The 15922-nt window shown below is 52.1% G+C and overlaps 1 protein-coding gene across 3 annotated transcripts in view; it reads left to right on the forward strand.

Moving 5' to 3' along the window:
- DKK3 (dickkopf WNT signaling pathway inhibitor 3) overlaps positions 1-15408 on the forward strand; it is a 45406-nt gene extending 29998 nt beyond the window's left edge. For all 3 annotated transcript variants that reach the window (XM_008006617.3, XM_008006622.3, XM_008006632.3), the window contains exons 5-8: positions 10058-10150; positions 11431-11575; positions 12564-12720; positions 13844-15408. In XM_008006617.3, the coding sequence (XP_008004808.1) occupies positions 10058-10150; positions 11431-11575; positions 12564-12720; positions 13844-14066 (618 nt within the window). In that variant the 3' untranslated portion in view covers positions 14067-15408. The remainder of the gene's footprint in view (positions 1-10057; positions 10151-11430; positions 11576-12563; positions 12721-13843) is intronic.
- The last annotated feature ends 514 nt before the right edge of the window (positions 15409-15922 follow it).

Raw genomic sequence — 15922 nt, forward strand, 5'->3', positions numbered from 1 at the left:
TTGCAGCCTGGAGTTTGCAGCAGCTGAAAGGCCTGTGGGCCCTGAGCATATACAGCAGCAGCTGCGAGGGGCTGCTCCTGCCAAGGCTTCCCCGCCCAGCCTCCATTTCCTGACACAAGGGTCAGACAGTTGGAGCTCCCTGTGGATTGGGGAACAGAGGCCAAGGCCCCTGAGTGGATGGGAAAAGTTAGGCTGGGGAGAGTCTGAGGCGTTCACTGTCATGATTTGTGCCTTTCTTTGTGTCAGTGAACCTGTTCCCCACCTCCGTAGCTGCTCTTGTTACCTTGGGATACTCAACCTGGCCATCTTTTTGGTTCCCAGCCCCCATGTGCTGCCTGACCTAGCGGGAGAACCAGCTGCTGCTTCACATCCCGGCTCCAGCACTCACTAGCTGTGTGACTTTGGCAAGTTACTCAGCCTTTCTGTCCCTCAGTTTCCTCGTCTGTAAAACAGGAATAATAACAGTCCTCTCTCAGTGGATTGTTTGGAGATCACATGAGTTAATGCTTAGGATGCAGGACAGCTCTGGGAATAATATCTAAGAAGCAATATAAATGTTGGCCATTATGGCTATGATTGTTTCATGACAACCCCTATCAGCACACAGAATCCAGAGGCCTTTTCTCCAAGTACAGAAGCTGCACCTGAGCATGGTTGCTCATACCTGTAATCCCATCACTCTGGGAGGCCAAGGTGGGAGGATCCCTTGAAGCCAGGAGTTCAAGGCCAGCTTGGGCAACATAGAGACCCCATCTCTACAAAAAAAAAAAAAAATGTTAAAATAAAGAAGAAGAAAGAAAGAGGAAGAAGAAGAAGAAGAAGAGGAGGGGGAGGAGGAGGAGGGAGAAGAAGAAGGAGGAGGAAAGAAGAAGAAGAAGGAGAAGAAGAAGGAGGAGGAGGAGGAAAGAAGAAGAAGAAGAAGGAGGAGGAGGAAGAGGAAGAGAAAAGAAAAGAGCAGAAGAAGAAAGAAGAAAAGAAGAAAGAAGGAAGAAGAACGAAGAAAAGAAAGAAGAAAGAAGGAAGAAGAAGAAAGAAGAAGAAGAAAGGAAGAAGAAAAGCTGCACATGCTCATAGAGCCCCTGAAGCACAGGCCAGAATCTGGGTTGGTGAGTGGGTAGGGGGAGGAAGGCTTCCTGGCCTCCTCCCTGGAGTGCTGTGTCGTCTGCTCCTGTCTGGGGTCAGGAGCAGGCACCTCGATGTCCTTGTTTTCTTATCTTCATGGATGTCTTTGAGGCCACCTCTCTTTCTGTGGCCACCAGCCCCTCTTTCTCAACCTTCTCCTGCTTAAGGCCCCCACTCTCTCTCTTCCAAGAAATGCACCTGTTGAATCTTCACATTGATCGGGTTGGCACATAAAATACAAGACACCCTATAGAATACCAAAATAATTTTTGGTATGAGTCTGTCCCGTGTAATAATTGGGGCATACTATATGAAAATACTCTTCATTGTTTATCTGAGATTCAACTATGGCTGGGCATCTTGTAATTTTATTTGCTAAATCTGGCAAATAAAATTTAGCTAAATAAAATTTACTTAGCTAAATTTGACTAAATCTCCTTTAATCTGTCCAATAACCTCATGAGGTTCCCCACTTTGAGGCCCCTAAACGAAGAGGTCCCATGCAAGTGGAATAAGGAGCCATTGAGGAGGCAGCGGGTCTGGGAGACCTGGAAGTGCTGCTGGACTTGTCAGTGCATTTGGGCCTGAAATGCCCGTCAGCCTCCTGATCTTCTGCATGTGGAGCGCCAGCTGTGGACTCGGTGTGTCTGGGGAAGGATAGACCCAGGTCAGGCTCAGTCACTCCACCCACACAGCGTGTCTTTGGATAGGTGGTGGGGGCTGTGCAGACCCTAAGTCCCTGGAGAAGTGTTGAGGGGAGTGGGTAGAGAGGGCTCTCCCCACAGCTGCCAACCCAGGCGGGATGACAGGCACTCGGATGAGTAGAGACAAGCCGCTTCCTTTGGAGTTAAATATGCATCTGACTTCTCCAGAGGAAATGCCACTCAGACTGAAAGAATGTTGGGAGGCTCTGTGTGTGGAGGGCTGGCTCTCGGTGGCCTGGCCGCAGGACAAGATTCCTGGAGGAGGGAACAAGCTTTTCCAGGGACCGGCAAAGAGAGGAGGCTCCCAGAGGAGCCAAAGAGGTGGGAGCTGTATATATTGGAAGGCGAAGAGGGAGGATAGGAGGAGAGAGAGAACTCCAGGACTATTTCCTGAATGAGCAAGGCATGACAGGCACTAAAGGGTTAGGAGCAGCGTTCTCCACTGGGGTGCCAAGCTCTGCTCGGGGTGCATTTTCCTCTTTCCTAGGCTGTGTGACTTAGGAAAGAAAATTAGTGGGAGCAGCCCCAGGCGAGCCAGGCCTTTGCAGACATTAGCGCTTCAGAATAATAATAGCTGGCACTGAGGGGCTCCTGGCTCCTGCCTGGGTTTTTCCACAGGGCAGTTTCTGCAGTGGGTCAGGCTAGAGCCCCTCAGTGAGGTTTGCAGCCCCCACCTCCTGAGCTGGCTGAGAGTTTCCAGTGTAGCATCCAGGAAAGACTGGAGGCGCCCTGTTGTGTTCCAGACAAATGTGCATCTTACAGGCTTCTGTGACTGGCCTGGTTTTAAGGTCAAAAAAGGACTCTCAGGAATGGGGAAAGCCTGACTTGGGAATCCTGTAGGATAAAAGGAAGGCTGCCTGCTGCTCTTCCTCAGGGCACTGTTCCTAATCCTGCAGTCACCTTGTGCCAGGGCCAGCCTTGTGGACCCTGCCCTCCTGCAGCAGGCACAACTGGCAGTGCTCCACCTCCCTGAGAGTTCCAGAGCTCCCTCCTGCCTCACACTGCCACCTCCTGCCTCACGCTACCGCCTCCTGCCCCCTGGCTGGGGCCCCGACCCAGCCCACCCACTCCCAGAGAGAGCACCATAGAGCACTGGGTTGCAGTTGAGCAGAAGTTGGCTTGAGTGCAGCTCTGCCACTTCTTCTGATTTTGGCAAGTGACTTCATTGTACTGTCTCAGTTTCCTCATCTGTCAAATGGGGCTTCTCTTGCTTACTTTGGAAGACAGGATAGTGTGAGGATGAGCTGAGGCGATGGATGCCCGGGGGCCTAGCCCCCAGGGGTGATTGAATTGTGTCTATTTTTTTTGGTCCCTTGCAGTCTCCTTGTCCTTGTTGGTAGTTGGCCCATCCTGGGCCCTCTGTTGGTTCCATTACAACTGTCCTCCTTCTTCTTGTCTTCCCCTCCAGAGCAGAGGGCTCTAGGATGAAGCAGGAAGTTGTACTGTTGGTAATGGGCAGGGCACTGGCTCAAGCCTGATGTTCTGGGCCTTTTCAGTAGAAATGTATTCATTAACAAATGGACCCATTGGCCCATACTTAAGCTCAGGAGAGGCCATCCTTTGAGCTCCTGCAGTGAGTTAAGCACTGCAAATAGAGATCCACTCTAGGGGTAGAGTGAGTGGAGGCCACTAAGCACTATGCAGCTGTTGTCTCCTTAATCTGTCCAGTAACCTCACGAGGTTCCCTGCTTTACAGATAAGACCCAGAGAGACTCAGTAATTAGGCCAAGATCACCTAGCTTGTAAGTGAATGTGTATTAGAACCCAGGCGTGTGTGCAAAAGCCTGTCTCAGCCCTACATGGCCCCAGATACACTTGTGCCATCTGGTCTTGACTTGTGACTGAGCAGAATGGCAAGTGCAGCGACAGAGCCTGTAGAGGGGAGTATGGGGGCCCAGTGGGGAGTGGGGAACTGTGCCTGGACTCTCCCAGTGTTGGCACTGCAAGTCCGGCATCCCAGGATGCCCCTAGCCCTGGGTGAACCAGGACCTTGGCCACTTCACCCACACTGCTGGCTCTTTACCAGAGGACCACCTCTGCTCAGGAGAGTGCCTGGGCCAAGCTGCTTCCCCACCCATGGGTTCTGGGAACAGTCCCACATCCAGAAGAGGATATTTGTGTATCTCAAAAATTATACCGTCTGTTCATCCTGGGAGCACTCAGGGCCTGGCATGACCATGCCACCCCCAGGGTGCCAGGAAATGGTAATCCACAGATAACATGCCCCACCCAAACCTTCAGTGACCACAATGTGTACGGGGCTGGGGTGCCAGAGCCTGGTTCAGCCAAGAGTCCCTGTTCTGGTCCCTGTGGCTCAACATCCTTTGGAATGCACCAGTACCTCCCCACTGACCACCCCTCTGCCACCTTCTAGCAATAAGATGCTGAAGGCTTAGGAGCAGAGCTGACTGTGCATGGAAAATCTAAAACAGAGGAGATTGGGGCTGCTGGCTTGTATGGAGGGAAGCCACATGTACTAGTTTGCTAGGGCTACCACCACAAAGTACCCCAACCAGGATGACTTAACAGAAATCTATTCTGTCACGGTTCTGGAGGCTGGAAGTCTGAAATCAAGATGTCAACAGGATTGTTTCCTTCTAAGAGCTATGAGGGAAGGATGTGTGCTCTTATGGATGTGTGTGTAAATTTGAGCTTTTCTTCCATCAACACCGTTGGGCTCTAAGGCTCTATGACCAGCGGTTCATCTACTCATCAGTTCATTATTTCTGTTATTTTATTTTATTTTTTTTCCAAGATGGGGTCTTACTGTCTCACCCAGATTGGAGTGCAGTGGTGCGATCTTGGCTCACTGGAACCTCCACCTCCCAGGCTCAAGCGATCCTCCCACCTCAGCCTCCCACGTGGCTGGAATCACAGGTGCATGTCACCATGCCCAGCTAACTTTCTGTTATTCTTTTCATGAATGGCAGCTGTGAGTCAAGCACATGCTGGGGGAATTAGAGTCAGAGACTGCTCCAGAACTCATGTTGAAATTCAATTGCCATTTTAACAGTATTAAGAGGTGAGACCCTTAAGGGTTATTTAGATCCTGAGGGCTCCGCCCTCAGACATGGATTAATGCCATTATTGTGGGAGTTGGTTTCTTATAAAAGGGCAAGTTTGGTCCCCTTTTCTCTTGCCCTTTCTTGTGGCCCTTTCACCTTCTGCCAGGGGATGACGTAGCAAGAAGGCCCTCACCGGATGCTGGCTCCTCAATCTTGGACTTCCCAGCCTGCAGAACCATGAGCCAATAAATTTCTGTTCATTATAAATTACCCAGTCTCGGGTATTCTGCTATAGCAGTAAAAATGGACTAAGATGGTGACTGACCTCACAGGGTGGCTGTGAGGATCTGAGACGCATACTGTACTTAAAGCCTGAAGCATGTGCATGCAAATGGTTGGCACTCTCTAAACCTCCACTCTTGTCCTCCCCTCCTGCAGAGCTCTGCAGAGCTCTGAGGACAAGTGCATCCTATTGGTGGAGGTCCTGAGCCGCCACTCTGCGTGCAGTTGACCCTCACTTCTTGCCCTGAAGATGTTCTCTCCAGAGCCATGAGCTTGAGAGGAGCTAGGGGAAGGCCCTGGCCCTGGAGGCATCTATCCCCAGCAGCCTCTTCCTTTGGGCCTCCAGTGAACAAGAATGTCTGGGATTCCAGAGAAGTGTGGGAAATCCAAGTGCCCGGCCACTATGAGGAGTGAGGTGCAGTAGCAGAAGCATCCCAAAGAAGCGGTGCCTCTGCGGGCCCCACACAGACCCTGGGAAAGCCTCTAGGGACTCGTTTGCTGTCTGCTCCCTCCTCCAAGTTTTGACTTCTGCTCTCTCAGAGCCTCTCTCCTCTGATCAACTCTAAACTGGAAAATTGAAGACTCAGAATGACTCCTTTGCCATTTTCCACTATTTCATGATCGTGTCGAAGCGCCGGGGCTGCTTCCAGCCCAACATTCCTGCCAAATCTATGCCGTGTTCCCGGTCAGCCCTCTCTCCCACCGGCTTCTGCGCTTTCTAAATATAGTTCCCTCCTCGGGACAACAAAGAAGCCATCCTCTGAATGACTGCATTCCCCATGGCCAGCTTCTGGGCTGTTTGTCAGATTTCCCCAGCAGGATGGGAGGGAGGAGTGGGGGCAAACAGGAGTGGCCAGGACTGGAGAGGAGCTGCTGAAGTCCATGCAGCAGGGTGCTGTCTTCCAGCCATATGACATTTGGGCCCAGACGCCCAGTGGCTATGACCTTGACCGTGAGTTCCTGCCTTCTGCCTCTGGGGATGCATGAGGCCCAGGGCCCTGTCCTGGGCAGGTGCTACTAAGTTGTGACTGAAGAAGAGGAGAGAGAAATGGTGATCTCCCCAGCAGGAAATGAAAAGAGTCTGTTGGCTCCACTCCCGTCAAGCTGGGTGACCTCTCGGCAGATTCTTTCCTTCAGTCTCAGTTTCCACATCTGTGAAGTGGGGATAAGGACTATGTCAAGGAGACTAGAGAGAAATTGTGCCAGGTGGCGGGCACTAGTGGTCCTATCTGGCCAGGGCTCTGCGTGCATGTGATGGGTTGCAGGCATAGCCTCTGAAGTGCTTTTTGGTGCTCCTTTCACTTTAGCCCGGTGCAGAATGGAGTCCCTCTTCCAGTCCCAGAGCTAAGAGGTAGAGGCCCTGCGAGGTACTCATTCCTTACTAAAGCAAGACCCCAAGCCCGGAGCCCCTGCCTTCCCTCCCAGGCCTCTTATTTCTGATCTCAGCTTCTCAGCCATCCAGGGCCCAGTTGGATGCTGAGGCCCCTTTAACACCTTGGCTCAAATGTGGACAGAACCCTTGAGCACAGCTAAGAGCAATTATAATTATTGAAAAGAATAAAATCTGGATTTCTCAGCTCTGGGCCTGGCTGTGCTTGGAGGGCACTGACACATGTCCTCTCTACCCAGCCACTCAGTTCTGCTAAGGGGAGAGGGCCTGACCTCCTCCTCAGGTCTAACAAACACCGGGAAAGGTGGGGCCAGCCCCTACTGCTAGCGGCCCTCAGGAGAGACTCAGTGCAAACAGCTTTACTGGATGGAGATCCTGGCCTTTGTACAGCAAAAGGTCACTCTGCCCTGGGACTTGCCTGGGGTGGACATACAGGCCGCTGCCCACCTGTTTGACACCCTCAGAATGTAGGTAAGTCGGAACTAGATGTCTGATCCCCAAGTGCTGACCAGGACAGAGATGTCAAGTTTTGGTGGATGCCTTAGGGCCCTGTTGATTTAGACCTTCCTTTCTGCTCACAAGCTGGTCCCCTGGCAGGGGTGCACCATGGCAGGATCAGGCATTGGATATGTGGAGGAGCAGATGCATCACTCTCTGTTGCTATGGCCACCGTTCACTAAGCATGAACTCCATGCAACAGCCCTGCAAAACAGCTCCTGCCTTCATCTTTGTTTTTAATAGAGGTAGAATCAGCAGCCCAAGGTTTCACAGCTGTTAAGTGGCAAAACCAGGATTGAGTTTGCGCACCTTCGAGTCCCGAAGTTTCTAGTATGACCATAATTCTTAAAGAGCGTGTTCCTGCTGGGAATGGCAGTTGCACATCCAACCAGACAAACTGGTGGGCTTGATGATAACAAAAGCCTCAAGCTTTCTTGAGGGGACTCATGCGGAACTAACCCACCAGTGCTCCTTGCTGATACCCCAAAGGAAACCAGGAGCTTTGGCATATTTAGATTTTTCAAAGGTCTTTGGCAAAGTTCCATGCCAAAATTTTTTTCCTTACCTAGAAAAACAATTAAGTTTGAAGGGAATGCTTTGTCATGCACAGGAGCCTGCTCAGGGAAAGGAAGATATTCCTAAGGATGAAAATGCACTTGTCTTGATGGATAATTGTAAATCTCAGGGTCTTACAGGAATTGATGCTGGAAGAGTCTTAGCTCATATTTTTAATTAAAGATCTAGGAGAGGAAATGTATAGTGAAAATCCCAAGTCTACGAAGGCCTTTTGGGGGAATGAGAAGCCGAGTTAATGGAATGTATGTTTTTTGCACTAGTTCTCAAATCATTGTTGATGATCAGCATTTTGTTAGTCTGTTTGCCACAGTAAGATCCAAGTGCTTTCGCCCACTCAGCACGGATTTATTGTGTGCCCATGATGTTCCAGGCACAGTGCTGGGCATAGGCATGAGTGTGGTGTTATTCTGCTTTACAGAAGGGCTTTACGAAAGCATATGGTTTCATCTTTTTCCTGCTTTTGTTTATGGTTCTAACCCTTGCTTGTTTTAGAAATCATTATGCAAAGAACAACTGCATTCTTTTTAATGTCTTCGCGGAGGGATTTTTCTGTGAAATGACTGTACAATAATAAGTTCCCTCTTGTTGGACATTTCTGTTGTTTCTGGATTATAAATAATATAACAATATAGCCTTAAATACCCTTGTTCTCAGATATTTACATATATGGACAAGTGTTTCTGAGGGTAGTCACCAGGAAGGGAAATTATTGGGTCAAAGGACATATACATTTAACTATTTCATAGATGCTGATGGATTGCCTGCAAAACAAAACAAAACAAAACAAAACAAACCTTCAATTTTAATTACCCCAAAGCATTTGGCAATATCTGTTTCCTGAAACTAACACTCCATCTTGCCATTCTGCTTTGGAAAGAATGTCAGGAGGCTTCCGGCTGAACAGCCTGAGTTGTGTCTCTTCACAGGAGCATGTGCTGGGCTGAGACAAAGCGCATCTGTGATTGCTGTTAGCCCTGGGACTTCTCTGGCCATTGGGGTTCTGGCTCAGACTCAGTCCCTTCACTTGGGCGGCCGTTCACCCTACTCAGAGCCTCGGTTTTCTTATCCGTAAAAACAGCGACAGTGTCATGCCTGACATTTGAGGGGTGCTGGGAAAGTAACTGAAACAAAAGTATCAATGCTTCGCAAGGGAGCGCCTTGGTTGCTGGGCCGCCAGCACTTGCAGTGTTGATCAGAGCAGCAGAGTCCCTGGAAGGGGACTGGAGGCAGCTGCCAGAGGTCCAGGCCTGCCCAGCCAGGCTCTTCCAGGTGGGGCTGCACACCTGCATTCAGGATGGGAGGATGCTCTGTGTTAGAGGGGGCAGCTGGTCCTTCCCTTCCTTGACCCTTTCAGAAGGTCTGCTGGGCCCCAGAATACCAGGCCTCAGGAGGGTCGTTCTCACCTCTGGCTGCTGCATGTGGAGCCCTGAACCCCCTTGGCTCAAGGGCTGGTGGTGGAAAGAGACTGTCCAACCTGAACTAGTCACATTATCTTGGAGGGACTTCTCTGCCTCCATTTCCCGGCTGGCAATATACAGAAGGCAGTCCCTACCTGCCACCCGCTGGGAAGAGTCACTGAGGGAGATCAGGGCTGTCAAGCCTGATACCTCAAAAGGGCGATAAATGGCCATTCCTGTCATCACGTTCCCTCCTCCCCTGCCCTCCTTCCCCTGCTTTAAAGCTGCTGGTTCCTAGGCCTGAGCCTGACAGCAGGTCTAGGAGCTGAAGCAGCCCTGCTCCTGCTAGTGACCGGTGACCATGGCAGGCCACAGTGCCTTCAGCCATGCCTCCCTGCTCTGTGACCCACGCCTTGGGGTGGACAGATTCCCCCCACTCCCTCTCTCCCTATTTCTCCAGCCAGGCAGGGCTGGCAGCCACGAGGAGACAGCACCTGGGCTGGGAGGGCTGGAGTCCAGCCTCTTCTAATTCATTTCCAAGCTGGCAGCTGCCTTTGCCTCTTGCGGGGACCCTAGACCCAGGACCCTGGGGGCGCTCCCTGTGGGCAGGGCTGTGGCTTTGTGGCAGGGTCCCTGGTGATGCCCCTCTGCTGCCTCCCAGTCTTCACAGTCAGCAGAGCCCTTGGCGCCTGGCTTCTAGCCTTTCCTGTGCAGTCGGGCGGGCCTGGACCTCATTAGCACTTTTTATTAAATCCATCTGTTCTGTGTGGAAGACCAGCCTTGAGTCCCTGTGCTCCCGCCCTGGGTATGGGCAGGGGGAGAACTGTGCACAGATGGCGATTGTGTGAATTTGGTGTGGGATCCTCCAGGCTCTGGGCCGCCAAGCCTGCTAGGCGTGGAGATGCTGAAGGGCAGTGTGGCCACGCAGGGCTCAGGAGCACCTGGAGTCTGGAGGCCTTTCCTGACCCTCCTGAGCCTATGGGGTCAAGAGTGGGGAATGGAAGCGACCTGGCCCTTCGTGGGCACTGTGGGCCTGCTGCTGTGCTCTCCATTGGCACATCTGCTCCCTGTGCCCTTCCCCAGGAGTGCATCATCGATGAGGACTGCGGGCCCAGCAAGTACTGCCAGTTTGCCAGCTTCCAGTACACCTGCCAGCCGTGCCGGGACCAGCGGACAGTGAGTATGCCAGGGCCTCTGGGACTGTGGCACCTGGGTCTCGGGCACCTGGGGGAGAAGGCCAGGGACCCCAGGGTTCCCAGCTGGGCTCCCCAGAAGAGCCTCACCATGATGGGGAGGACCTAAGAGGGCTCCCCAAAGGACTGACTCCTGGAGTGAACAGGAAATCATTCCAGTCTGGGATGACAGGAAGCCATCTGCAGACCCAGGGCCACTCCCATCCCACCCCATGTCTTCTGGTCATGTTATTTGTGTCACTGATGGCAGAGAAGAGGAGGGACGGCCAGGCACTGGCTACACCCATAATCCCAGCACTTTGGGGAGACCAAGGCAGAAGGATCGCTTGAGGCCAGGAGTTCAAGAAGGGGAGGGAAGGGAGAGGAGGTGTCCTTACACCTGTTCCTTCCCCTGGGGATGACCCATCCTAGTAGACAAACAGAGACATTCCTGCAGCCCCCAAGCAGGGAGAGCGGCAGCTGCTCTCCTTCTGGGCCTGAACCCCACCCGCCAGATCTTTCTCCCAATCTGCCAGTAAGAGAGGGCAGAGGGACGGGGCAGGAAGAGGCCAGGGCACTGCTCCAGTGTAGGTTACACTGGGAAATGTGAAGCCAGGGCAAAGGAGACTCTTCCTCCACCCAACAGGCATTTTGGACGAAGCCACATGGACTCGCAGACTTTTCCTCATCATTTTTCCTTATTCAGACCATAACACAGCATGCTAATAAGTTTGGAAAGTCAAGCAGTTCTTATTACCTTACCCGGCTGTCTGTGGTGAGGCCACTGCTGTTGCATCTCCCAGCCAACCCCACTCAGTGCCATCAGTGGGCACAGCCGTGGGGACCTCACTTTGCTAACTGCCATGCCCTGTGTGGCTGCAGGACCCTGGCACCCACCGGCCATCCTCATCTTGGGCTGGCTTGGGCCTTAGTTTAATCAGCTCATCATTGGGCCTTGCCTCTTTGGGCCTGGACCTAGGGACCTAAGGAAAAGACAGAAGGGCACAAGTCTGTGGGGACCACAAAGATCCCCTGCTGTTCTTTGCAAAATCTTAAGCTCCATGAGTCCTCCTGGTATCATTTTTCCAGTGTTCTGACCCCCATGTCTCTCCAGCCAAGCTCCCACCTCTGTCCTGTTGACTTTCACTGAAATCTCAGCCTGGTCTACCTGTCTCTACGATGGGAGGATGCAGGTTGGCCCATCTGTGGTATCTTCAGGCTGGGCTCTCAGTAGGACCCCAGTCCCTGAGCCACCGGCTCTAGGCTCTTCCCACCTGTCCGCAGCTCTGCACCCGGGACAGTGAGTGCTGTGGAGACCAGCTGTGTGTCTGGGGTCACTGCACCAAAATGGCCACCAGGGGCAGCAATGGGACCATCTGCGACAACCAGAGGGACTGCCAGCCCGGACTGTGTTGTGCCTTCCAGAGAGGTGAGTGGCTTCCCCTCAGATGCAGGAAAAACCCTGTCCCAAGCTCAACCAGACTGGGCCTCCTGGGGCCACGTCCATGCCAACCACATGGGTTCGCGTCCCACATCTTGGGTAGGCTCCCAAATGCTCATCAGTGTGTGCTGCACTCCCACAGCCTCTGCCCAGAGTGGAAAGACCACCTCCTTTTTTTCCCCCAGAAAAGTTAAATGACTTCAAGATGCAGAAGCCCAGTCTGGAAGGAACCCCCAGATGGGTGGCACTAGCAGCCCCTCCCTCCCACCACTCCTTATTTCCCAGGTTCCTTTTCCTGTGAATCACCCACTTCCACTCCCATCTGCCATCCTCACTGCCTCTCCCAGGTGAGGTCTGCTCAGGCTCTCTCTGCCCCCATAGGGCTTTTGAAAAATTCTCATTTGCCACCACCCCAGCTCTGCATCCCCAGCCCGCTAGTCCTCCCCATACCTGCCGCCTGCGTGATCTTCCTAAAGGGCTGCTTTTTGGGTGTTGCTCCCCTGGGACCTGCAGCAGCTCCTGTTGTCTCCCACGTTGTTCCGACCCCTTAGGCTGTCTTGCGAGGCCTCATGCAGCTCCAACTTACTTGTCCTCCTTTTCTCTCCACTACTCCTTGGCCTATTTGGGAATTTCACCGGCCCTGACATTTTCCACTGAGCTCAACCCCAGGCCTTTGCTGGTGCTGTGCCTGGGCCTGAATGCCTTTGCCCCACTCTTAATTTCTCCAGACTTTCTGGCTCTCAAGCTCTAGCAGAAGCCCACTTCTTCCAGGCAGTCCTCCCTGCTTCAGCCCTACCAATCATTCCCTCCTGAGCCCAGGCTGCCATTCTTGTTTCCTATCATTCCATGTCTTCAAACCTGCACTTTGGGGTTGACGGTGGGAGGTAGAGGAGGTTGTGCTCCATTTCTTTGCCCCTCCCCTCGGAGCCCTTCTGCCTACACTGGGCACACAGGGGTGACTCTGGGCTGGTTCCAGGCCTGCTGTTCCCTGTGTGCACACCCCTGCCTGTGGAGGGCGAGCTTTGCCATGACCCCGCCAGCCGGCTTCTGGACCTCATCACTTGGGAGCTGGAGCCTGATGGAGCCTTGGACCGATGCCCTTGTGCCAGTGGCCTCCTCTGCCAGCCCCACAGGTGAGGCCCCCTTTCCCTCCCTCTCAGGGAGCCAAGGGCTGAGGAGGTACCATCCAGCAGGGGCACAGGAGCAGGAGCAGGAGCAGGAGCAGGTTTGCCCCAGGAGAGATGTAGATTCCCTTTAGGATTGGTTTGAGGTCGTTGGGTCATGCAGATGGAAGGGTCCAATCAGCAGTCAGTTCCGGGGGTCTGGAGCCCAGGCTGCCCAGGAGGCACAGATCTGGGGCTCATCCAGCTGGTGGCTGAAGCTTCATGAGTGGATGGCCCAGGGAGAGGGCATGGAGGGAGAAAAACCTGGGCTCCCTCCCCAGACCCATCGCAATGACAGATACACAGAGAAAAAGGAGCTGGCAGAGAGGCCACAGGGAGGCCAGGAGTGGCCACCAAGGTGGAGGGCACAGCCCACAGTGTCTGAGGCTGCTAAGACTCCGTGAGGCATCAGGCTCAGGCCCGGCCAGCTTCTCAGGGCACATCTCCCTGTCCTCCCTGCAGCCTCTACTCAATCTTCTCTCTCAACAGAATCCAGGGCTGCTGGGCAGACAGGCAGAACTCCCATTCCCCATGGCTGTGTGCAGTGGCTCACGCCTGTAATCCCAGAGCTTTGGGAGGCCAACACAGGATTGCTTGAGGCCAAGAGTTCAAGACCAGCCTGGGCAACATAGATCCCATCTCTACCAAATACATTAATTTTTTTTAAAAAAGGAATTCTTCCTCCCCACTCCCACAGAGGTCCGTGGCTCCCTGCATGTGGCTAGACTACCCCCCAGGGTCAGGCTAACTCCTGCCTGGAGGCCCGAATGGGCCAGGGTCTTTGAGGAACTGTGGTGCTGCTCTACAGCCCTCGGGTCCTGCCCCTGGGCTGTGAGGCCTGAGAGTCATAGGAGGTCAGGCCTGCGCTGGAGGAGGGAAGCTGCCGCCCACCAGCACATTCTCCCAAAGCGAGCCTCCCTCAGCCATCATGTTAAGATAGATGTTGATGGGAAGTGAAGTGTCTCTGCTGAAGAGACAGGAGAGGAGGGGGTGTAAAGGTGAGGCTGGGAGCCCCACAGAGTCAGGGCACCTTAGCTTTGGGCCTGGGCAGGCTCCCATGTTTACAGCCTGGCTTTGTCCCATCTCTCCCCAGCCACAGCCTGGTGTACGTGTGCAAGCCGACCTTCGTGGGGAGCCGTGACCAAGATGGGGAGATCCTGCTGCCCAGAGAGGCTCCTGATGAGTATGAAGTTGGCAGCTTCATGGAGGAGGTGCGCCAGGAGCTGGAGGACCTGGAGAGGAGCCTGACTGAAGAGATGGCGCTGGGGGAGCCTGCGGCTGCCGCCGCCGCACTGCTGGGAGGGGAAGAGATTTAGATCTGGACCAGGCTGCGGGTAGATGTGCAATAGAAATAGCTAATTTATTTCCCCAGGTGTGTGCTTTAGGCGTGGGCTGACCAGGCTTCTTCCTACATCTTCTTCCCAGTAAATTTCCCCTCTGGCTTGACAGCATGAGGTGCTGTGCATTTATTCAGCTCCCCCAGGCTGTTCTCCAGGCGTCACAGTCTGGTGCTTGGGAAAGTCAGGCAGGGTTAAAGACAGGACCAGGCTGCCACCCCTGTCCAGATTATTGACTGCTTTGCCTCTACTGGTTGGCAGACAGCAGTTCTACATGGCTTTGATAATTGCTTGAGGGGAGGAGATGGGAAGAATGTAGAGTCTCCCTATGATGGGTTTTGGGGAAATGTGGAGAAGAGTGCCCTGCTTTGCAAACATCAACCTGGCAAAAATGCAACAAAGGAATTTTCCACGCAGTTCTTTCCATGGGCATAGGTAAGCTGTGCCTTCAGCTGTTGCAGATGAAATGTTTTGTTCACCCTGCGTTACATGTGTTTATTCATCCAGCAGTGTTGCTCAGCTCCTGCCTCTGTGCCGGGGCAGCGTTTTCATATCCACGATCAATTCCCTCTCTCAGTACAGCCTGGGGAGGGGGTCATTGTTCTCATCCATCGGGGATCTCAGAGGCTCAGAGACTGCAAGCTGCTTGCCCAAGTCACACAGCTAGTGAAGACCAGGGCAGTTTCACCTGGTTGTGACTCCAAGCTCAGTATTCTCTCCACTACCCCATACCAGCTTGGGTACCACTCCCCAAAAGGAAGGAGAATGGGACTTTTCTTTTGAGGCATGCACATCTGGAATTAAGGTCAAACGAATTCTCACATTCCTCTGAAATTAAACTTCTGTTAGGAACAGCAGTGTTCTCACAGTGTGGGGCGGCCATCCTTCTGATGGAAACAATGGTTTTGACACTGTCCCTCTTTGGTAGTTGCATTAGTAACTTTGAAAGGTACATGACTGAGCATAGCATATAGGTTAACTTGGAGAAACAGTACGTAGGTAATTGTAGGGTGAGGATTATAAATGAAATGTGCAAAATCACTTAGCAGCAACTGAAGACCATTATCAACCACGTGGAGAAAATCAAACTGAGCAGGGCTGTGTGAAATATGGTTGTAATATGCAGACTGCGAACACTGAACTCTACGCCACTCCACAAATGATGTTTTCAGGTGTCATGGACTGTTGCCACCATGTATTCATCCAGAGTTATTAAAGTTTAAAGTTGCACATGATTGTATAAGCATGCTTTCTTTGAGTTCTAAATTATGTATAAACACATGTTGCATTTAGAAATCAAGCATAAATCACTTCAACTGCTCTTCTGTAGTTCTTGGATTTCTTTTCCCTCTTGACTTTGAATAAATGTAAAATCCTTTTAGCCAGAAAAAGTAAAATAGAAATGACCTGTATTAAAAATTCTTCCATAGAAGCAAATTTTCCACACAACCGAAGCACACCTCTTTCAGCATCAAAATATTTTAGAAATCTTAACTATTTTTGGATGGGAATTTGTCTTAAAGACTGGAAATGCTTCACTGCCTTCTGAAAGGACAAATGGAATGATGTATGACTTTTTTTAGGGGAGCCTTCTTTAATCAAATGCAGTTTTGGGCCATAACACAGTAAGTCTCAAGGACCATAATATTAGAGCTACTACATTGAAGTTAGCTGTGTGACAAGTGCCAGATTACCTATATTCATTCATTTAATCTTCACTGAATTTCATGAGCATTTTCTTCATTTCATGGATGAACAAATGGAGTTGCAAAGAGATGGACAGAATAGAAGTCAGATGAAAACAGCATGTAGTACAGTATGTCCAGGTTATAGTG

This window comes from Chlorocebus sabaeus, chromosome 1 (genome assembly GCF_047675955.1).
Source record: "Chlorocebus sabaeus isolate Y175 chromosome 1, mChlSab1.0.hap1, whole genome shotgun sequence".
NCBI lineage: Eukaryota > Metazoa > Chordata > Mammalia > Primates > Cercopithecidae > Chlorocebus > Chlorocebus sabaeus.